Genomic DNA, 25,874 nt, shown 5'->3' on the forward strand with positions numbered 1-25,874 from the left:
ACTAAACTGTGTTTATGTAGTTATAATTAAGATTGAATATATTTTCAGGTTTATGTACCTTATATGGGTAAAGTTATGTGATTTTTGTGTGAAATATTTTTATCAGTTTAATTATAAAAAAAATATTTAATTGGCAGTAAAATACTTTTCTATTATTTGGACCGTATTCATTTATTTATTTTTTTTTTTAAAGATGGTTGGCGATCAAATAATAATAATATTATTACTAAAACCTTGAGTAATTACACTGGTACGATCTTATTTTACTAAATTTTTGTTAAAAAAATTTGACATATTTTTTTATTTTCTGATGTTATTAAATATTTATTACGGATCAACGAGTTAAATGAAAATTCATTAATAAATAAAATTATAAATTTTAATAACGTAATAATATAATCTATTTTTATTTTGTAGTAAATAAAAAATTTATCGGATTTTTTTGTTGTTGGTAATTTATGAGTAATAAAACTCGTATTCTTGACGTCCTTTTTATATCGGTATATAAATAAATATCTACGAATAACGGGATGCGCAATAAGATTAAAATGTACTAGAATAAATTCCGCTTTCATAAAAGAATTCCACTTTCGTAAAGCATGTATAGACAGACTAATAAAAATATATATGACTGGTGAAAAATTCCTTTTCAAAGATTATTAAAAACTTGTATTAACTAAATTATTGTTTTTAATCGTACTTTTAAAAAATTCCTTTTGATATTTAAAATAATTTAAGAATTTTTAATATTTTATATTGCAAAGATTTTATGAAACAAAATATGTAAGAACTAGATTAAATAAGCTGAAAGATTCTTTAATTAAATGTTTACATAATTCAATTAAACAAGTTTTTAAATAACAATATAGTTTATTTTTAGATGAATTACGCCTTAAAAATACTCATAGATTACTGTTACTGTAGCAGTGTATTTTTTCATCTACTCCTTATTAAAAGGAAAGAAAGTATTTTTTTAATATTCATTGGTTTTGTATTTCGCTACTTCGGATATAATTTTTCAGATGATTTTGGATTAAATATTTTAGACGGGCAACTTATGTATAGAATAAAGAGCGATTCAAAAAGGACTTAAGGACCAACTTTAAAAGCAAACAAAAATTTATTTAGAAAACTTACAGATTGGATTGAGGTCTCATTTCATAGCAAAATACGAGTTTTGAAATGTGTTAAAAATGGATACATTTACCGGTGCGGAACATGCTTGCTGTGTGTTTTGGTTTCACAATTTGCAGTCAGCAACTGCAGTCCAACGTAAATTTCGTACAGAGTACGGTTGGGAGCCTTCTAGTAGGCGTACAATTTATTCTTGGCACCAAAAATTCGTTCAGATTGTTCTGTTAAACTGTTAAACATACAAAATCACTAAGACTCCCACGCGTTCCTGATGTTGCTGTGGAACAACGCAGAGAAAGCTTTGCACGTAGTCCAAAGAAATGAATTCGACGTGCGTCACGTGAGACTGGCATTCCATAAAAGACTGTTTGGCGCTTATTACGTTAACGATTGCACCTGAAGCCGTACAAAATAACCGTGGTTCAACACATTAAAGATGGCAAAAAGGTTGCTCGGCTGCAGTTTTATGTGGATATTATTGATGGAATTGCAGATAACGATACAGTTTTAGACGATGTAATCTTTAGTGATAAGTCAAAATTTCACATTAGTGGTGAGTTGAACACACATAACTGCCGAATGTACGGTAGCAAAAACCCTCGTGAAACTTTGCAGCATATTCGTGATAGCTTTAAGATCGAGCTATCACTCTTACCTTAGGGCCTTAACTTAGGGCTTTGTTTGCCCTAAATAAACAAAGACTGTAGCTCGTTCTTCTTCCAGCATGAAACCTTAAATGGTAATGTTTATTTAGACATACTTCAAAATTTTTTAATTCCTCAGTTAGATGATGATGACCAAGATGGGCGCCATTACTATCAGCAAGAACGGGCACCAACTTCATACTCGATTCCCAAGTCGGTGAATCGGTTGTGAAGGTCCAATCGCATGACCACTTCACTCCTCAGTGTTGACTCCACTAGATATTTTCTTGACGGGTTTCATTAAATATCGGGTTTATGAAATACCTTTGCTGCAAATCTTGTTGAGCTAAGACTTCGAATTAACGCTGTAGCTGCAGAGTTTCCTCCCGACTTGCTGGCTACAGTCTGGAAAGAAATCGACTTCAGGTAGAATGTATGTCACGTGACAAATGAAAGCTATATAGAACTTAAGTGAATGTTGGGTGACAAACTTCATGTCATTTTGAAATAAGACCTTAACCGAATCTATAAGTTATCTCGATAAAGGTTGATATGCTTTTAAATTTTAAAGTAATTTTTGAATCACCCGGTACTTTTATTCCGTTGTCACTCGGTTGAAGAGATTACCTGTAGATAGATTGTTGTTTAGTATGATATAATCACTGCATTATCGGGCTAACCAGAAAAGAGTAAAATAATTTTAATCATGAATATAACTCTTGATGTTAATATTTTGAGTTTGATGTAAATTAATATTTTTATTTCAGGGGTGTTTAGGAGACCTAGTTTTATCGGATAGGCTTATTTTATTTTCACTGGTCAGGAGAGATAGTTACGGATTGGTCAATAAGCAGCCTCCCCAAAAAGAATATACATCGGTGCCCTGAGTTTACATGTGCTGAAACTTCACAGTGAAATCTCTATTTATATAGACGTGCCTCCCGCTAACAAACACCAGAATCACCTATCTACCTTTAAGTACTATCAGCCGTTGAAGTTAGTTCTAGCAAACATGACCAATTTAATTGTCTTCTTGAAAGACTACAGGCTATCCTCCACTGCCCTGCGCTACGAAACAATATTTAGTTTTGTTCATCCAACGCCGGCCAACCAAAATTCTTGCATAACTCCCTGCGCTACGAAACAATATTTAGTTTTGTTCATCCATCAGTATTCCGCCGGCCAACCAAAATTCTTGCATAACTCAAAGTATTCGCTTGAATAAAGGTAAAATTAATATTTCCCGCTTATTTTGAAGTGAAGTTCTTGTGGTACGAATTTTTTCCCTGTGAATCACACGAGCACGGCATCAGACTGCATTAAACAAGTTTAACGTCTTCAACTGACTTATGATTCAACGTATTCACCGTATGATTCAACGTAACTCTTTACTTACTTCGTCAAAAAGCAATCAAACTTAAGGTTTTAATCCATCCAGAAAACAACCTCTACGCAGCGTGAAAACCCCGATTTAATCTAAAATGGTGTGAGGTGTAGGCTATCAACCGAAAAGATAGGTTTAAACATGAGAGGGCTAGAAAAAAGGAAACTAGTCCCAGGCTGGGACTAATCTTGCTGTATTTTCTGAGCAGTAAGAATTAGTACAAGTTCCACGAGTTCAAACCCGAATGGTTTGATAAGGTGAGGTTTATAACGTTGCCTTATCTAATTGGGACTTAAGAGCGGTCTTTGATAGACACTGATCTATTTTGTCTAATTGATTTACAGTCGGTCGTACAGATGAGTCACCGGCATTTGTAATTCTATATTACCCGGACTTACCCGTAAACTATGTTGCGGGATATGCAGGAATATTTGTAGACGCAAATATTCCTTCTTTAATTTTTGCATCACTAATTTTAGAAAACTTCTGTTTTCTAAAATTAGTGAAGTACATGAAACCAGGAATATTGTCCATGGCCTTGAAAAAATTCTTCGATAATCCCAATTTGATATGTAACGGAGGTAGATGCACATTTATAGGATTACACAATGGGTCATCTTTCACATTTTTCTGTTCAGGAATGAGTGATTCGCGTTTAGGCCACTCTTTTCTAATGAAATGGTTTTTTCTGTCCCTACTCTCCCATTCACACAAAAACAAACAGTACTTTGTGTAACAAAGCTGCAGACTAAGAATAAGTGCAATTACCCTACAAATCACCACAAATATTCCATTTATACACTGCATATTGAAGCACTTCCAATATAGATTTAAAGTTTTCATATGTTTCTTTCACACTAGCAGAGTGAGCCACAGGAACTGATGGGAATTAATAGCCATTATGCAGAAGCACAACTTTTTAACGAACTTTAGAGGAACCGATGAACAAGCGTAATTCTGTTGGATTAAGTTCATTACAAAGTGTCTCCATAAGAGAAGAAAATGTATCACAAAACACTAAGCCATTTTCGTCAGAAAAATAGTCTAAATTCAGAATGACATTTACGATAATTTCATATCTTTGTATTCTTTTGAAGAAGATTCAATCCTTTTAGCCGGGAAGCCAGCATTTCAGACTGTTTTTTGGATAACTTTAAATTCGTATGAGATCATTAAGATTTTCTTGAGTCAGTAAATGGGGCTCAGATGAACTGCTTTGTTCAAAAGTTGTATCACTAGAATCTGTTTCTTTTTCTTCCTTTCTTTCATCAGACTCTGAGCTCTCTTCATCAAATGTTACATGTTCTGGAGGCTTTGGTATGAGCAATTCTTTGCAATGTGGAACTGATCTCATTGCAGATTGCAAGTTAGGGTATGTTTTGATTCCGTAATCTGTTTAGTGTTTGTTAAGCAGAAATAACAATCAGAAGAGTGCTCTTTGAGTTCCCTCAAAATCATAGGGATAGCAAATGGCATGTGGCGTGTGCCAATATTCCATGCAGTGAGAAGCCTAGAACACGATAAACAACAGATATGTGGTGTCCAGGGCCTTGTTTGGTCCCGGACTTTACATCCAAAATAACGTTCATAATACTTTTAATAATGGAGTAAGGTTTTGCCTTTCGGATTTTAGCGTCACTTCACATAATAATAATTGTTAGGATGATTAAAAAATCTCTAGGCATTTTGTAACTAATGACTAATTAAAAGAAATAAAGTTGTAAATATGTAATACACAATAATTCAGACACACACAAAGCACTCACAATGACGTGTTTAGTAGTTCATTACTATCTCACAACTGGCATCGTTCTGATGAATGTGCGCTACACTAGGTCACGTTTGTACATGTCTATACACGTCTGAACTTGCACAACAGTAGCAACCGAACCCTTTAAGTTAGCTCATTTGGTTCCATCATATTTACAATGCATTAGAAGCTTCTACACTTGACAATGGACAAACGAAAGAAAAACGTTTTAAAATATTAAATAAAACAGAATAAAAAAAAACTGTGGGTGATGGAGAAATTCCGAATACATATTTGAAAACAGAATAATAAACTGCATTAAATACACCTGTTGGTACTCGTGAGACAAAATTCATGTTGACCAGTGTTATTAATAAATCAATATATTTAAATTTAAAAAAAAGTTAAAATAAAAGGAAACGAAGTCAGATAAAACCGATGTTCCTTCCCCTTGTAAGATCCAAAAAATTCATTAATTAAAACTTTATTTGGCTATAACTCTGGAACCAATGAAAATAAGTACCACTTACAATATATCGTTGAAAAGCTCTCAATGAGAGCTTATTCTGCAGTTAACAAAAAGTCCAAAATCCAAATTTTTAGGATTTTTTTGGACACTTTTGGTTCAGTGGATTTCAATCAAAAGGGAAGATGCACAACTAGATATTCAAACAGTCCTAAATCCAAAATTTCAACATAGTAATTGTAAATCGTAGTAACAACGTGGTAATAATTTTTGAGTTATGCGAGAGATACAGACGTCACGCTGAAACTACTCAAAATAGATTCAAGGACGATTTTAAAATGGATATTTCCGTTGAAATATGAAAACCGAAATTTTTCGCGATCAAATACTTCCTTTACTTCGTACAAGAAAGTAAAAATTGTTTATTACAAAACTTCTTAAATTTTAAATAAGATGTTTGAAGGTAACGTTTTGTAAGTTAGCTTACCTAATCTTCTAAGCCGCTTAAGTAGACCTATTATCCCTTTGGTTGAAACTCATCCTTTGACAAATCCTGTTTAAGTTTAGGATTTATCTTACGTCAAAATGTGTGTGTGTATATATATTCAGTGTCACTACATATATTGTTAGCTGTTTTTAGTTAGGTTAATTCTGTTTAATAAATGATTTACGTTTTTTTTTATGATTAAAGTTTTAGTATTTATGCTACAAAAGAGTAGTATGTAATTTTATAATTCACTGAAGTATATATAAAATATTTCTTTCATTTCTTTGGAATGAATTTGAGGCGCAATTACCTAATTGTCTATATTTATATATATATATATGTACACTAATAAATATAAAAATGACGGTTAATTTTACCTTTAATTAGTATAACAGTTCATTTTTCAAAAATGAACGGTTATACTTATTTCCGTATATTTTTTACGTTACATTTTCCTCTTAAATCTTACATGAATTACTTATTTCAGTTAACCTGTAGTGAACAATAAAATTCTTTATTTATTATGCTCAGATACCATGAACATTTTTCTTGTACAATAATAACGAAATTTTGAACCGGATGTTTCTGTTTTTGCGTAGTATTAGGTTACTGCAAAAAATTTAATATTATCATATATATATATTTTTATGCAAGAAGAGTTTATGATAATATTTTTCCTTTACTTTCAGGGAGCGTTTTGCACAACTTATCGGAATTAGGTAAGTTTTATATAGTTTCTTTTTTCTATTATTTTAGCTTTTATATTTTAAAGACTCCGTCTGCGATATTAGCTTTGAGTTTTATTTTACTTGTTTGACTTTTGTTTTAATAAATTTTGATTATATGATTTATATTAATTTTAAACCTTATAAGTTTTATTTTATTTAGAGTTATTTTACCTTTTTATTAAATAAAATTCCGGGTCATGATAACACACAGGCGTTTTTCGCCCTCAAACAAAAAAAAAAAAAAAAAAAAAAAATATGAAGTATGTCTGTATCAATTTTAAACAGTACTTTTTTTTCTAAAATTTTACATTAATATTGACATATATTATCTGTTTTTTTATCTTGTTTCCGCATAAATAAATGTATGAAAACAATCTATCTATATATTATATTTAGTTAGATATTAAGGATATCTTTTAAACATTTTTGACGTAGGATAATATCATGGGTATAAACAAAAGGGGATATATGAATCCGAGTAAGAACAGGTAAAATTTATTACCTAAACTGGAAATTTACAAAATGTCATATACTTTTAGAGACGAGCAAAGTTTTCTTTTAGAAATTCTTAACTTAATTAAGAATGAAACTTTAAACGCTGGGTGAATACACCGATTTTTGTTTTAGGATTTTATTTAACTGCGTATAGTAAAATCCTTGGTTGGAAACATTCGTTATATCAATCTAGATAAAAAAATCCCCTGATTTCGCTAAGAATTGTGTACGAAATTGAAAGTTATTGCGGTGAGGAGCCTTATCCTCTGATCGTTTATCGGTTCATTGTGCAGTTTTCCTTGGATAATTTATATTTTCTCAATAATCACTCTTTGTCCACGTATCCACCTTTCTTTAGATACTAATTTGGCGTTTACAGATATAACCAGATCTCATTAGATCCATCTCGAAATTGTATTTTTAGTGCTGGTACGATTTGATAGGAAACGACTGCCTATCGAAGGACTTTATTTCCTGTCCGGTTATTTTAAAATAAATTTAACCTCGGAATTTTCCTTGGTAAAGCTAAATCTATTAATTTCCCCCCTGAAATACAGTTAGAAATTAAGAGTTGAGTGTTTTCCGCGTCGTTTTCCTGCGACTTTTGTTTGTTCTATGACGCTGGTTTAACCAGCCTTGGCTTTGGTTGGGGATATATATTAAGTTTTAACACGTGTGACTTCTGAATCTGTCTTCATAATTGATATTTCTGATGTGGAATATGGAATAAATCAATTTAAGCCCTTTAAAGTTTGACCGGAGTTAGAAGAAAAAAATGTTATGTTAGTTAATCGTTTCCAAAAATTTTGTTTTTAACTTTTAAGGTAAAATCATTACTTTAGGATTTCATTTTTTTGTTAATTTATAGAATTTCAGTCGAGGTACTTTCGTATTACGGGAAATTGTATATGAAACTAAACATTTCAGGAAGGTAGCTGAACTTCTTGGTGTAACAGAACTCGTTGATACGAGATTTTTGCTCATGTTTTAATGGATATTAATTGTTAAATATGTACAGAAATACAAAAATTAATTATCTCGGGTAACTTTGTATCATTCTCGAATAAATTAAACAATATTATGAAAAATGTATAACTTTTTTGCAATTTTCAGTTATACTTCCTTTAAAAACGGCTAAGAACCCGATTTCCATCAATCAATGACCATTTTAATCGATCTTGTGCAGTATCAAAAAAGCTACCTCTGAGGTAGGTTTTCTTAATTGAATCTTAAGTATGAAAGAAATGTCTTCATTTAGATTCAGTTTAATGGAATTTGATTTTTAAATAGCTTTGAAGTAGGTCCTTCAGCATCATATAATATCTACAGTAAAAAAGATGATGCCATCTGTTCACCGATCAAAGCGAAAATAAAAATTTACTTTACATGAATCGCGAAAAAATTCCAAATACTTATTTTATTAACTACAAATATAGTCTGATACAGAGGAGTAAGATTGAAAACGGAAATCTGATGGAATGGAATTTTATTATTATTTTTTCTCTAGTTATAGAACATATTGTTTAATTAATATTTTATTTTTGCTTTTTTTGATTAAAGTTATTTTAGTTTTTAAAAGTATAATAGAATTTTATCGGAAAACATTTTTTTCATGAATAATAGGTATTTGAAAAATTTGGTAAATTTTCTGGTTTTTCTGAGAACAAACTCTAGGATAGAATTCTAAACCAATTAAAGGATAGTGTGATCTTTTAATGAACGTTAAACGTGTGATGTTTGTAGTCAGATTACGAAGTGGCCCTGAAAAATAGTATTTTAAATTCAAAGATAATTAGAATAGTATGGTAAAAATGTTTGCAACATCTCGATAGAATAAATGATAAAATAAAAAAAATTGAAATCGGGGAAAAAAATAGATGAAAGAAAATGAAGAAGCAGTACAGTAAAGGTGGAACTGGTTAATGATCTGGTCCGGCCTCCGTGGTGCGAGTGGTAGCGTCTCGGCCTTTCATCCGGAGGTACCGGGTTCGAATCCCGGTAAGGCATGGCATTTTCACACACGCTATAAATCATTCATCTCTTCCTCTGAAGAATGCCTAACGGTGGATCCGGAGGTAAAAAAAACGATCTGGTTCGTATAAAGAATTTCGATTTATATATATTTGTACAAAAAAGATTTATATTGTTTAAATGCACCCAATTCGATTTTTTATTACTGTTCAGATTTTAGATTTTATTTTTTAATTTTAAATTTATAAATAAAAGGTTAATTAATTTCATTTATTAAATTATTTTAATTTAATACATTATTAATAATATAATTTAAATAAATTATTTTAATCTATTTAAATTTTAAGGAAATTCTAAATACGATATAATTTATTTTATGGAAGAACATGAAAGATTAAAAAAAATCCCAAAATCTTTCCTAAAATTAAACAGAAGAGCTGTTGAGTTATTAGAAAGTACAAAACTGCTATGCTAAAATGTTATAAATTTAAATATTAACGACATAACTACCATTGATTTTAAATATCAAATAATAATTTAATATTTTTGTTTGTCAGACGGATATGGAAAATAAAACATAAAATGTATTTTAATTGCTTATATTTTTTTCTTTTGATAGAGTAAAAAGCGAAAAATTCAGACTTTCTTGAATGTAGTTATCAAATTTAATATTAATTTTACCGACTGATTACTTAGATAAAATAATAATTAGGATTTTACTTTTACATCAGCTAGCTGGTTTTTAACTATCACATGAGTGAAAATGGTGTCGTCTTTAATAATGTGTATAAATCCATCGGAAAAGAAATAAGGACATTTAAAATCGAAAAAAAATCAAATGAAGCTAGAACATAATAGAGTGAAAAATCATTATAGTATAGTTTCAGATAAAAATGATATCCAAAGAGCATATTTCCCTTGATATCTTTCAATCGGATCTTTTAACAACGTCTATTAAAGCAGGTTTAATTGAACATAATCCGTTACCTTAAAATTTTATTTTGAATTAAAACCATTAAATTTGAAACGTTTGGTTTCAAAAACCAGTTCCTTTTAAGACAGAATTATTTTAAAATTCGGCAAAAAAAAAAAATAGACGTGAACATATTTTACACTTGGCATAAAAGTATTTCTTTTATAAACAAAAGACACTATTAGTCAAAGTAAAGTAATTGATTTTTTTTTTATTGCTAAAGAAATGTTAACTGTCTGAGTAACAACAACTTTTTTAATACTATTATCATAAAAACACTGCTGAACGACTTTTAGATGAAGCTTTCTTAGATGAGATAGTTGATTGAATAGATGAAAGAAGCTGTTAAAGGGCAACGATCATTGTTTTCAATAATCGTGAATGAAAATGTCAGTAATACTCATTTTCTTTTTTCTTTACTGAATAAAATGATGTTTCGTATAAGAGCAAACCTTATATTCAATTACTTGGGAATTTTAGTACACCGTTAATTAAAAATAATAATTATTTTTAATATATTATTTTACGTTTAACGATATATATATATATATTAGAATTTATTAGGAAATTCTAATATAAGAAACGTGATTTCTTATAATTTATAAATAAATTAGAAATCTTCTCTAAATATTGCGTAATATACAACTCCCTTTGTTTATTCGTACAATATACAATCCAAAATAACAGACATATTCCGATTATAAAAATAAATTATATATTTTTATTTCGTTTGTAGGATAAATTAATTCTGTTAGAATTCCATTTTTGTATTATATATCTTGATTACCTCTGTTTGTGTTTTAATGTTATTTAGAAAAGCAAATTTTACATCGGGTTTAGCGCTTAACCCAACGGTCGGTCTAGTGGTAAAACTCGTCATTGTAAATCATCTGATTTCGAAGTCGAGAGTTCTAAGGCTCAAATCCTAATAAAAGTAGTTATTTTTATTCGGATTTGGATACTAGATGATGGCTATTAACCAAATGTCTCAGGAACGGTCGGCCTGATTCTGTTCAAGACTACACATTTACCGGTATATTCGCATAGATATTGATTGAGGAGTCACTAATGACTTGTTGAATCGATTATAAATAAAAATATTACGAAAAAAAAAAAAAAACACAAATTAATTTTTAAAATTCTATTTTTATATAAACTCAGTAAAAAAAAAAACCTACAAAGTATTGCTTGAATTTCCCTTTTATTAATAAGAAAAATTAAGAGTTAAGAGCCAAAAAATAAAAAAAAAAAAAAAACAGAATATACATTTTTTTAGAGGTGGGGAATAAATTTTAAGCAATATTTTTCTAAAAATATTCGTGTAAATTTGTTAAGCTTAACAAACTTTATTAAGTAAAGTTTTATTTAAATATAACCCCCCATTCAACAAAAGAAAAATAAGAAAACGGAAATTTAAAACAAATTTTCGGCGTTTTAGATCTGGGGTCTATAAAAATTATAGACCCCGGATCTTGATAGCGTAAAATATCTTTATTCAAGATTTTTGAAAGTTTAAATTTTGAAAAGTTTTTTTAAAAATTTATTTAAAATTGAAGGGAGATAGAGCAATAGGACAGAAAATATATTTTTCAATTTTATGAGACGGGGGTTGAATTTTTTAATTATTTATATAAGCTTTGTAGGTAACGAATTCTTTAATAAAGTGTTCTCTAAAATGGCTCTGAAGAAAATCGAAATATGTTTTTTCACTACGTCCTTTAACCCGTTAACGAATTTAAAAAAAAGAGATTAATATGATCAGTGTCCCATGCGTAAAAATATTTCAAGAATATTGGTTCAGTCAGTCCTGAGATATAAGGTCAAAAGGACATACTGGAACCTGGTTACTCCACTCTGGAAGTTAGAGGCAGTCACGGAGGAAAGATCTGACCGGTGGGCCGATATGTCATGCTGGATATAGCCGGTAGGCGGGAAGTCCTGTTTGAATATATGGACACTCTCCTGGGCTGTGTTAGGCTTAACTGTGAATGCGGCCCAGGTGAGAGAAAAAAAACCTTAAGTCTATAAAAAAAGCTTATATAAAGCTTAGTATTTTAAATTTGGCCGTTTTATATAATGACAAAAAAAAGGGACTTAGTGTCAAAATTTAGATAGGCTTATTTACATCACACCATACAAACTGATCTCATTTGATAATATCTGTAACATAGTCGTAGATGATTGTAGGTGGCTCCTATTCGCTTTAATATTGTTTCTTGGATTATATTTAATTTATTATAGATATTCAAAATTATACTTTGCTCTATTAATAAAAAAAAATTATAATGAAAATGCTTTCTTTTTTTCTTTTCCCTTTAAAGGAGTATTATTAACTGCAAATCAATGGCAAAAGGTGGTCGATAACGGAACCGATGAACTAAATGCGTTAAACTAATAATACGGTTATTTCTCGATCTGTTAACCAATATTTTATTTAATTAAAAAAAAACCTTTAAATACTATTATATTTTATTTATTTATTTAGCGTGTGGTACCACGTCACAACACCAATTACAGTCAAAAATTACTAACAAATTAATATAAGCTACTGATTCTGGAGTCGCCATCAGGAAATCTTCAGGAGTCCCTTCATAAGCTGTCGTAGGGCAAACTTCTGTGATGTGTTTAACAGTTTGATTTTCAACACACTCGCAAAGGGGCGTCGGTGTTTTACCCCATTTATACAGGAAATAGGCGCACCTACCTTGCTGAGTTCTTATTCTGTCTAGTCTTGACCTTGTAAAGTTAGTTCGCCTCCACGTGATGCACCCTGAGTAACACTAAACGAACCAGCAGATACTGCCGGTCAGACAGACCGAGAAGAAAGGTTCTCCTGAACACGCTGACACAAGCCTGCAGTATTACGAACTACAGTCCATGTCGCTAGATATACTATTATAAAATAAGCTATTTGAGACTTAAAAAACTTTACAGTACGTAACACAAAAAAATAAGTTTAGTCTAGTAGAGCAAATAGTTAGGTTTATTTTGTGTTGAAAATAACTTATATCCTCGTAGCTATTACAGTTTGACAACAGTTATATTTTTAAGCTAGGAATCGCGTCTAATAAATGATTTTATATTAAAAATTACAATTTAAAAAAAATTAAGATACAGTTTAATTCATTACTCACAAGTTTTAAACGTTAAATCCAAGATTGTTTTTACTTTCACATGTTTTAAGCCTAAGGGATCGTACCAAAAAAAACGATTTTAGGAAACTTTCTGATATTACTGGTACAGCGTAATTTGTTAAAGGTTAACTCTATGACGTTGCTTTATGAGTGGTTATTATGACATTAAATATCTTAGATGTATGCAATTTAAGTTATTTAATTTCTTGTAAAGCGGCTAAAATCAAGTGAGGGGCGGCGATACAACAAATTTATTTTTCATGTTATGATTTTTTTTTTTTAAATTTTCATAAATTCTTATTTGAAAAATTGTACGTATACTGGAATGTATGAAAAAAGAAGGAAAAAAGGATAAAAATATTTTTGAAAAGTACGAAAATCTACGTGAAAAGTACGAGAAAAATGTGGTGTATACACCACATGGCTTCCTTGTATGCCTATTAAAGTACATATACAGGTTTTTAAATAAAAAAATTATTTTATTAATAAATTCTGATATTTTTTTATTATTATTATTGAATTATTATTTATTGTAAAAACCTTTTTACTATCAAGGGTTAATAATTATTAATAAATCAATATATTTAAATTAAAAAAAAGGTTTAAAAAAAGGAGATGAGTTCGAATTTGAACCGATTTGCCTTCCCCTTGTAAGATCCAAATATTTCATTAATTAAAATTTTATTTGGGTATAACTCTGGTACCAATGAAAATAAGTACACCGCTTATATGTATCATTGAAAAACTCTCAATGAGAGTTTATTACTGCAGTTAATAAAAAGTCCAAAATCCAGATTTTTATTAATTTTGGGCTTTTTTTGGACACTTTTGGTTCAGTCGATTGCAAACAAAATGGGAGGTGCACAACTTGATGTTACAACAGTCCTAAATCCAAAACTTCAACATCCTATGGCTAATCGTTTTTGAGTTATGCGAGATACATAACGTAAGTACAGACGTGACGCCGAAACTATTTAAATTGGATTCAGGTTTGGTCACAATGGATATTTCCGTTGAAATCTGAAAACCGAAATTTTTCGCGATCAAAATACTTCCTTTACTTCGTTCAAGGAAGTAAAAATTATAACAATTTTCTAAGATGTATCTCGTAGGATTTGTTTGATCGATAAGGATTCTAGTAATATCAGTCGCTTATAAAATGAATGTCCATAAATTTTTAGTTTAAAATTTACCAAAATATAATTGGGTTTACATCTTTGAATTTAACAATAAAAAATTAATTATTATCAACAAGGGTAGAAACTTCATATGTAAAAATGTGAACTATTATCTCATAAAATATTTATTATCCTACACTCTTTTGAATAATTTCAAAATTTAATTGGTCGAATGAATTCGACCAAGAGAAAAAAAGGTTAACAGTTACAACTGAAAAAAAATGTTTTATAACTTAGTTTATGGAGTTTATGAATGATATATTATCTTTAAAGAAGTTTCTTTTGAAGAAGACAGTTTTCATGTTATAATATCATACTTTTACGAATAATAATTGTTTTAAAAACTTTTAATTTTGATAAAATTCTTTTTTTAAGTTACTCATTCAAATTATACTCTTTTAATTTCACTAAATTAATAGCCTACAACTTCGTACCTGTACATTTACTATTATTATGAATACACAGTATAATTATTAGTATGTTGTTGCATGTAAAAACAGTACAATTTTAATATTTAATTGAAGTCTAATTATTGTTTTGCCAATCGGGATACACCCATACCTCAAATTATCCATAACAGCATAAATGCTGTTATTATTTTGTACATTTTATTTTTAATTCAAATTTTTTTTTTTTTTGTCTTCAGTCATTTGACTGGTTTGATAGAGCTCTCTAAGATTCCCTATCTAGTGCTAGTCGTTTCATTTCAGTATACCCTCTACATTCTACATCCCTAACAATTTGTTTTACTTATTCCAAACGTGGCCTGCCTTCACAATATTTCCCTTCTACCTGTCCTTCCAAAATTAAAGCGACTATTCCAGGATGCCTTAGTATGTGGCCTATAAGTCTGTCTCTTCTTTTAACTATATTTTTCCAAATGCTTCTTTCTTCATCTATTTGCCGCAATACCTCTTCATTTGTCACTTTATCCGCCCATCTGATTTTTAACATTCTCCTATAGCACCGCATTTCAAAAGCTTCTAATCTTTTCTTCTCAGATACTCCGATCGTCCAAGTTTCACTTCCATATAAAGCGACACTCCAAACATACACTTTCAAAAATCTTTTCCTGATATTTAAATTAATTTTTGATGTAAACAAATTATATTTCTTACTGAAGGCTCGTTTAGCTTCTGCTATTCGGCATTTTATATCGCTTCTGCTTCGTCCATCTTTAGTAATTCTACTTCCCAAATAACAAAATTCTTCTACCTCCATAATCTTTTCTCCTCCTATTTTCACATTCAGTGGTCCATCTTTGTTATTTCTACTACATTTCATTACTTTTATTTTGTTCTTGTTTATTTTCATGCGATAGTTCTTGCGTAGGACTTCATCTATGTCGTTCATTGTTTCTTCTAAATCCTTTTTATTCTGGGCTAGAATTACTATATCATCAGCAAATCGTAGCATCATTATCTTTTCACCTTGTACTGTTACTCCGAATCTAAATTGTTCTTTAACATCATTAACTGCTAGTTCCATGTAAAGATTAAAAAGTAACGGAGACAGGGAACATCCTTGTCGGACTCCCTTTCTTATTACGGCTTCTTTCTTATGTTCTTCAATTGTTACTGTTGCTGTTTAGTCCCTGTACATGTTAGCAATTGTTCTTCTATCTCTGTATTTGAACCCTAATTTTTTTAAAATGCTGAATATTTTATTCCAGTCTACGTTATTGAATACCTCTTCTAGGTCTATAAACGCCAAGTATGTTGGTTTGTTTTTCTTTAATCTTCCTTCTACTATTAATCTGAGGCTGTGTAACGTCAAACCTTCTCTTTCGATTGTTGCCACTCCAGTTTCTGTAGACATATTAGTCTGGCTGTGGCCTTTGTTAGCATAACATCTGTTTTTTGTTTTGCCGAAAAAATGATGTGTTTTATTAGAGCAAAGAACTGTCGTGAAATTGCATATAAAACTTGGAAAAACCGCTACTGAAACTTATCTTTTATTTAAAAAAAAAAGTATATGGCAATGAATGTTTATCACATACGTGGATTTATGACTGGTTTAAGCGTTTTCAGGATGACCGAGAAGACGTTGAGATGATGTTCGCCCGGATCGCCCTTCCACTTTAAAAAGGGTAAAAATATTGAAAAAATTGGTAATCTGATCCGATCTGACCGTCTTTATAAACTTGTCTTTATTGAAGTTCCTTACTCAACTCAATGAAAAAGTAATATAAAAACGACCCTAATTGTGGAAGAACAAGTCACGGGTTTTATATCAGGACAACGCACCGGCTCACACTGCATTGTCTGTTAAGACACTTCTAGCCAAGTATAACACCCCAGTGTTAGACCATCCGCCTTATTCGCCTGAGCTGGCACCGTGTGACTTTTATCTGTTCCCCAAGGTCAAATCTGCATTAAAAGGAACAAGATTTCAGACCGTTGAATCTGTGAAAGAAAAAGCGGCACTTGTCATGAAAGAGCTCACACAAGAAGACGTCCAGCACTGTTTCGAACAATGAAAAATTCGCATGGAGCGTTGTAGGGTAAGAGGAGGGGTGTATATTGAAGGGGGTAATAACTAAATATGTATAAATTTAAAATAAAATATTTTACAGCATTAGTCTTGTAATTTTATAGGCACACCTCGTATTATTTTGTCTTTTTTAATTTTCTTTTTCATGATTCTATGGAGCCTGAATACTTCAAATGATTTTTATCAGTTTTATTCTTACAACCATGAAGGTAACGAACACTACGGGGATTCAAGGGGAGGAGCCCTCTGGCTAGACGGGAATGGTGAGCGAAGCGACTTCTGCGGCTCTCGGATAGGTCCCGGGAGTCCCTGGTTGGCTCCGGGGTTCACTTGAGTCCAGGAGGTCGTGGTAGACTGTCGCGAGTGAAGCGAGTCCCGACCGGCTAGTAAATATATATATAGTGATATCCAAGGGACTGACGATTTTCAGGTCATTAAAACGGATAGCCACAATAACCGATGTTTAGGTAGCTTAGTGGTACTACTTTAATATGCCATCTAAACGGGTATTGTAATAAAGTAATAATAATCATTAAAAATAATTTATTTCTGCAATAAAATAATATATTAAAAATAAAAATATGCATTAATATATACAAATACGGCACAGCAAAGAAATTGTAAAAATTACTTTTTGTGCAAAAGGTTGGTTATTTTGATTTGTTTTGAACATTTCGTGTTGTAATTCAGTTTTTGAAGGTCCTTTCGAATCACGTAGTTTACCGAAATTTTCAGAAAAATCGTTCGCCTTAGTTTGCAATATAGGGACGGTATAAAGATATCACTAACCCTCAGGTATTTAAACATTTTAACGGCGCTTGGTCTAAATCATTATGTTGACTAAGCCGTAATTTTTTTGATTTCTTATAATTTGTTTTAAAATTTTTCTTAATTCACCACCGATATTATCGAACGACCTACGCTTAATTCTTGGGCAATGTCCTTATTAGTTTTACCATTCTCTGCCAGATAATGTGTGCCTTTTTAACGTGAATGTTTTTCGCGAAGTCATAATCAAATCACTATTAAATGGATTACACAGGATACGTAAAATAAAATACTGTACTCGCACGGTATGGTACGCTCACAGCAAAATATTAATAACAACTGAATGTGACTGCTTCAGCTTACAATAATCTGGTACAGTAAGAAGATAAGAAAAAATATATATATGCAGGTAAAACGGAAAAGGTGACTAATTGTAACCGACAAAATATTTCTTTAGCTACAAGGTAGATTACTACATTACTGACGAGTCACTTCCGTCCGTCATTTTAAGCGATAAAATGTTGCATTTCATTAGAAAAAATAACTCATAACCTATATGTAATTATAAACAATATACATATATTTATGTAAACAGCATATTAAAAGACAAATTTTAGTCACTATATCCGATATATCATTATATCCGATATCACTGTAAATGATACTGTATGTACAAACCGATATTGATTTAAAGATTACTTTTTGGGATGTGGGTCCTAATATTGATTTAAAATTTTTAATTTTTGTTGCCCAGCTTTTGGTGGTTATGACCAATTCTAGCAGGCATATTTTCGCATGCGAAAAATAAGATAGGGGTTAATTTTCCCCTCTTTTTAAGAAATCCTCGTAAGAAATGTAAGAACTACATTTCTAATACTAATATAAGAATTTTAAATATTTGCGTCGAATCATCCCACTGCATTTTATTAAAAAAAAAAAAAAAATCTAAACTAAGAAGTCTCAGCAGTATATACAACTTTGATCAAATTAAATACAGATGCATATTTTGAAAACGAAAACTATCTCCTGAATATTCTATATTCATTTTTTAACAGATTGTTAATTTCAAACAAAAAAAAAATTATGCTCTGGTTTGAGATCGTAACCTAAATTTACCAACATATTTATTTTATGCTGTTCTTTATTCTCAGCTTACTCAATGATTTTTCGTTATTTTTTTATGTAAATTTATCCATATATGTATCAACTCTGAAACATTTAGTGTAAGATAAAAATTTCTACCCGAATTAATTTTTTTTAATACAGAAATCTCTCTGAAACTTGCATTTAAATCATTAAAACGGCTTTCTATGAAAATTATTATTTAAAACGTTTCTATGAAACATGTGAAAGAATCAAACAATGAAATTTGTTGTTTAATTGATATTTATTTTCAATAAATGAAGTTAAAAAAAAAATTAAATCTTTTTTTGGAAAAAGTTTGTTGGGAGAGTATAATTTTGTTTAGCAACCGAAAATATTACTAAACAAAAAATTATGCTGCAAAATACAGTATGTTCATATAGCTTTATTTCTGACCAAAATTCAGACTTATCTAAATAAATTTAAATTTTAAATCTTTCTTAAGTTTTAACAAACGCATTGAAAAAACTCATTAAAATGAGTCCAGTAATTCCTGTTTTTTAACAGTAGTATAAAGAAACGAATAATACACAGAATTTTAAATTATCTATAAAAATTATATTAATTACTTTATAAAAGTCAATAGACTCAAAAATTCTTGAATGCATAGAAAGTCCTTGTTGATAATTTGCTTAATTTCCCCTAATTCCCTTTACAATTTAAGTTATTGCTAAAAAAGCACGTTGCGTGTTTAGTTATTCCCAATTGTTCGTTTGTTAAGTTATATTTTTAACTTTCTTTAATAGATACCGATTGTTTCGTTTACATCTTTATACTGCTTTGAGGCTGGAAAGACAAAGCACTCTACAGTAATTAAGCTTAGAGGCTTTTGTGAGGTAGTGTAATTTGTATAATTATAACAAAATGTTGTAATATTTGTATAATTTTTTTTAAATTATGGAATTTTTTTAAGGTTGTAGCAATTTTTAAATATACGACAATGGTATTTTTTTTTTATAGAGTTCTTATGAGTTCCGAATAGCTTACGCGGAATTATCTACCTGTTTGTCCTGTGTAAAAAATAGACAAATATTTGTCCCTTAAGTTTCCATTTTTATCTCCAAGGTTATCTTTGATATTAATTAAGATGAGACGATTTCTTTTACAGTAAGCAATGAATATTACTCCAGAGATTTTATAAGTATTAAAAAAAAAATAATCATTAAAAATCTAGAAAATAATTAATTTTTTTTTTAAGTTGATTTAATACCATTAATTTATGATTATTTGTTGATCACATTATTAATTGAACTATGCAATCGGTTAACGTGTTAAGGAAGTAAGTTATAGTGAAAGGGAGGACGTTACAAGAAAACAAGATGTAAAAACGAACATTTGACAACACGCAGTATGGTTAGCGAGGTTAGGTTGCTAGAAGCTCGGTTATTTGATTGATTTCTGGCCCCGAACACAGGAGGAGGTTGTCGTACGTTGTTTGATAGTCAGAAGTAGTGTGTTCTGTGTAGTTCTGCAGGAGCAGCAAAAGCTAGAAGCAGCAGCACCCTGCAGTTATTTTAACCCCGCTTTACCCTATATAACATTTACGTCCCTTCCATTCATAGCTACACCGCGTTGCAGCAGCAACCCTGGCCCCATCTATCATTTGTCAATAGCTTTTGATACATTATGTCCCATTAGTCTACAAATCTTAACGTTTCGTCGGCTGATCTCTATCAAACAAACGTATCTAATTCTTTTTATGTAACATTGAATGTGTGTGTGTGTGTATGTACATATATACACAATAAGTAATGTAACACTAACACACGCGCGTGCGATTAATATGTTCATATCCATTGGATATATAATATTATTTATGCTGGATATTATTATTATTTAGGTGCGACGTTGTTAGAGTTCAGTTCTATAAAGTATCTAATTAGCCTAATTTGACGTCGACTATAGTAAAATAATTGAGTTGTCAGTTTAAAAAGATAAAGGTTTACTTAACAAAAAAACACAGCTACTGTTAGTAAGCCTATCTGCAAACAGAATATAGCTTAAAATTCCCACTCTCCTTTACCGATATGATAGAAGTCGAAATATTTTTACCATGAAAACAATTATTTAAAGTGAATTATTAAATTTTGTTTTAAACTTATTCGATTAAACTATTAAAACGTTACAAAATTTATCGATTCAAATGATCGTAATTTAATTATTTGAATTAATTATTAACTGAATTTGAATTAATTAAACTTTAATTTTTAAAAAAAATAATGTTTTTCCATTACCCATAAATATTAAAATTGTTCCGCTTCTTTATAATGACTATCTAAATAGAAACGGCAAAAAAATGTTTTCATATCAATAGGTTACGAAACTAAAAAGTTGGAAGATGTTATAAAACTAAGAAATATAAGGGTGGTTATACCACCCTTGTAAAGCTAATGTAAGGGTGGTTTTTCAAAAATGTTTCAGCGGTTTTATATTAAATTATGAATTTTCAATGGCAGTATTCTATGATAAATTGAGAAACAAGTGTGAATGTAAAATTTGCATAAAGTTGTACGCTTTTCTAGATTTAGCGACTTGTAAATTAATATTTGCTTTATCAGATTGTTTAAAAACATTTATCTAAATGTTTAAAAATAAGTAAATTATTCCTCTGATATGTTAAATCGAATAAGACACCAAAACGCATATATTTATCTCTATGTAGAAAATTATTATAACGTTTATATTAATCTGTTTGGGCTAAAGGTAGTGCCAAAAATTAATAAATAAAAAAAATCCGAGGATAACTGTTTTTTGACAAATTTTTTTTTTATTCCCTTTTATGTAGTGATTTCACGGTAGATAAAATATTGAATTATTATGAAATTTTCCTTGAACTTTAATACTTTTAAAATTTACTCTATGTTTCTGATACCCCAGAATAAAAGCTATTTTTTTTTCCTGTGTGTAGAAAACGCTAAATAAGGAAATTATAACCGGCAGAGATAACTCTGCATTTATTAGATTTGAATCCCGATTAGGCTTAGGGATTTAACAAATGTTAAAAATTATCACTACTTCTTATATTCCCATACACAAGCCCTTAAACGTTCTGGAGTGGAAAACAAATCCTTTTCAGAATAAATGAAAGGTTTCTCTGAAAGATCTGCATAGCTCTTTCTTTAAAGTTCTTTAGTTTTATTACTTAGTACAGTCTTTTTTAAAATTATATTTTGAAAGAAAATATTTTGTATACAACAGGAAGAACTTTATTTTCATATAAGAAAAATTTAGCTGACGATGAACTATGGAAAAAATTGAGTATTGAAGATAGTAGTAGATGTTGAAACTTATTAGAATGAAACATTACTGATTTAATCATAAATTACACCAATTTCCATTGCATGAAAACTGAAAATTGGTTACGTTGAAAATTATTTCTGTCTTTCTATTAGGTAGATTTCATAAGAAAGCTACCTATTGTAATGGATACCATGATTCTACTTCCGGAAAATTTCGATTATCTTCGTGTTTCTCATTCGCCAGACCCAAAACCACCATCAGTTCAAAAGGTTATATATAAATATATATATATATATATATATATATATATATATATATAAACTGCACGATAACTGCCGTAATTTTGCGCCAATCACTTTCAAATTGATACATAAGATAATCTCGGTCGAGATCGTTAATTGGCATAATCGGACCATGGGGGTGAAAATGGTGGTACTTTTTCAAAAAAAAAAAAAACAAAATATCGCTATAAATTTCTTATTAATTAAAATATCGAGTTCGTTTAAAGTTCCTACTTCTTTGGAAAAGGACATAAAACTTATCTAAGTAAAGTTTTTTGATATCACGAACCATTGGTCCAGGGCGGTGTAAAAAATGGGGTTTCGATGACAAAAAAAAAATCATACCACCGTGATAGGCACAGTATCGAATCAGTTTAAACTGGTCGATAGTCCTCTAAACATTACCTAAAACGTTTTTCTAAAACAAATTTTGATATGACCAAAATATTACTGGAATTGTAAGAAGATGGGGCTTATCGTATGCTACATATGTGAAATTTTTTTCACATGCAACCGTTGTATTGAGTAAATTTGAAATTTTTCTTAACTTTAAGGTGAACATTTTTTTTATCCCCTACTTAGCATGGTGAAATTTACCTCCGCCCACCGGCGTGCCGAAAGGGAATTTTTTTATATATGCTTAGACATAAATTCAGAAAAAGAATCGCCCATTTCTTTATAATTTACAGTAACAGTATAACAGGATTTTCTGAATAAAAAATAAAAAAATTAAATCTTACAAAATCTTACACATTTTAGGATTTTAATTGTAAATGACCGATTATGTTTTAAGCAAATTTATTAGGTTATTAACGCTCTAAAAATTATACTGGAATAATTCAGGTGTTTTGTTAAAATAAAAATTATTATTTTTTTAATAAATAGATATTTGCTCGTCGGACATGCATTTATCATTTTTATGTAGTTATTAACTATTTTTTTTATCAGTTTTAGCATTTTTATAATTAATCTTAGCTCATATAACAAACAAATAAATAACTTTTACTTTTTTTTTAGAATTCTGACAAAACTTACTTTAATAATTATTGAAGTAAAAAATAGGAGTAAACAAGAATCACCCTATTGTTGAATTTTGTGCACCATCTGAAATAAATATTATGTAATGTACGAAATGCTTGACTTTTTGATTTTTTCTCATATTTGAATTTTTTTAATGCACTGTATTACTTAGGCATATAGAAAAGAATATTTATACGCAATGCAAAGAAAAGTAAATACTCTGTATCATTTTAAAAATTTATAAAGTTTGAGGGGCTTAACTACAGATGGATAATACACCAAACTTGTAGGTAATTCCTGTATTGTAATTATAAGTTTACTGGAAATAAGTTAACTCCTGCCAGTATTATGTAATTATAAGTTAACATTTTAAGGTTGTTGAAATTTTGTTTTGAAGTGATTTTTTTTTGTCGTTAAAGAGATAATCTATTGATAATAAATTTTGATTATTCTTTTCTGAATATCTTTTCAGGATTACGTAGTTTTAAATTAATAAATTTAAGAGGAATCTTTCTTTATTGTTAGATGAATACATATTTCTTTGAAGAATGTACTTATTGGCAAACTACGTTATTAGAAAAGAAGTAATGATTTTAAGTAGTATTTTTCAGGATAAGAAATCGAGAAAAATTATATTCGTTCAAAGATTTCCTTTCCATCCAGATATTTTGATTAGTATTTCCGTTACGTTTTCATTTTAAATGGAAGGAGTTAATTATATTTTCTATAAATCGTTAATTTTTCTATTTTTTGTTTTATAATTAGAAGTAAAAATATATAAATTCGACTTCAAGAATGTAGTAGGCTATTTCTCAACGATTATGTCTCCCGAGTTCTATACCAGAAAATCCGCTATTACAAATTTTTATATGTTTATATTTCTGTGTAATAGAGTATAAATGTTTATATCTATTTTGTTTCCGTTTAAAAAATTAACAAACGATAATTAATTTCGATAGGACTTGCATAACCTATTAGGGTAGTTTTTTAAATATCTTTTATTGAGATGATGTTGAGAGTGCATCGGCATACTTCGAGAGCGTATGTATTTAAGAAAAGTTTTATTTGTATCCGTTCTGTTAGCTTAACAAAAAAATAATGACATAGAAATTAGTGTTAAAAAATTATGTCGGAGTATCGCAGACATAAGTTTACCTTTGAAAATGGGAGGATCGAGGCACATTCAGATCAGTTATAATTTATTTTAGACTCCTCAACAGTGTCCCCGCCATCCATTCTGTGGTTGATTTCTAAGTAATATATGTTGTGGCCTGATGATCCGTATATGTAAAAAATTACAAGTACCTCAATTATACGAACAAGGGTTACAGCAACTTACAAGCTCTTGAGTCAAGAAAGCTGCACAAAATATCTGAGACTTCCAGAATATTTTACGAATCAAATCAAATCAAAAATTAGTAAAACCTAACCCATCCTTAAAATAATGGGGTTTAAATAAATAATCTTATTCATCTTTTCAACCAATCGATTAAATTTGTTTTAATAATTACGTAAGTTGTTAATCTCTGGGGTGAGACTATTTTCATCGATTTTGATGTATTATAATACGGGTTTACGGGAAGGAAATCTAAAAAATAGATGGTTGAAAAAAGAATTTAAAATACTATATAATTCGATTTGTTTTAAATACGTATGTTTGTAAAATTAAAAATAATTCTCTTTTTTTTTATTACTCGGAACGGATTCATTCTAAATTTTATAAAAATAAATTAGAACTTTAAAAAAAAATGCCAGGTTGTTTTATACGAATTTACGCATAACGAAACTCATTTAAATTACACTTTAGAGTTAATGAAAAAAAAAACCAAATAATAATAAAAATGATCGGCGATTTCCAGTAATTAACTGTCCAGCGGCGTGTTTTACATGTTCGGTTTATTTTTAAATTGAAAAATAAATAAAGTTTAGAATATTCGTTAAAAATGAAATATATAAAAGCAGAGATATAATCTTACCTTGTTGACTGCTTTTTCTTGTCGTCTTCTTTTCCTTCATCCAAGGATATTCTTGAACGTTGACACCAGACGGCGGTTGATCGACAAGTCCTGGCGGATATCCCTGAGCGGAAGGACTCATAGGCGGTCCTGGAGGCATATCCAGATGGTGAGGTAATATGAATTCAGCCATCGACGGTTGGCTGCTAATAAAACCCGTTTCACCAGGTACCGGACCCAATCCTGCCGCTTCTAATCCGCCGCCAGACGCAGCAGAAACAGCAGCCATCCAGAAACCTCCTCCAGGTCCATCCATACCCGGACTCGGTCTCGGTTTTAATCCGAGAAATTCATCTTCTTCTTCGCCTTCTTCTTCTTCATCATCCTCTTCGACCAAATGAGGATTACTCGATTGTTGTTTGCCGCGCATATTTACTGTTCTCGATATTCAGCACCCAACATTTTCAACAACACTAAAATAAGTTCCTGTTTGATTTATTTAGAATATTATCTTAAATGCGGGTAAAAATGATTATTCTATCCCATGTCCTTCTGCTTAATTTTTAATAATTTATTTCATAAATTTTTATTTTTTAAATATTACAGGCGATTTTATAACTAATCCGTACA

General features: G+C 30.0%; 1 protein-coding gene across 1 annotated transcript in view; it reads right to left on the reverse strand.

The window, feature by feature from the left end:
- pb (homeobox proposcipedia) overlaps positions 1 to 25,674 on the reverse strand; it is a 280,010-nt gene extending 254,336 nt beyond the window's left edge. The window contains exon 1 of the mRNA XM_075375126.1: positions 25,266 to 25,674. Coding sequence (XP_075231241.1) covers positions 25,266 to 25,674 — 409 coding nt within the window. The remainder of the gene's footprint in view (positions 1 to 25,265) is intronic.
- Between the last annotated feature and the right edge of the window lie 200 nt (positions 25,675 to 25,874).

The sequence above is a fragment of the Lycorma delicatula genome, chromosome 9 (genome assembly GCF_047948215.1).
Source record: "Lycorma delicatula isolate Av1 chromosome 9, ASM4794821v1, whole genome shotgun sequence".
Taxonomy (NCBI): Eukaryota; Metazoa; Arthropoda; class Insecta; order Hemiptera; family Fulgoridae; genus Lycorma; species Lycorma delicatula.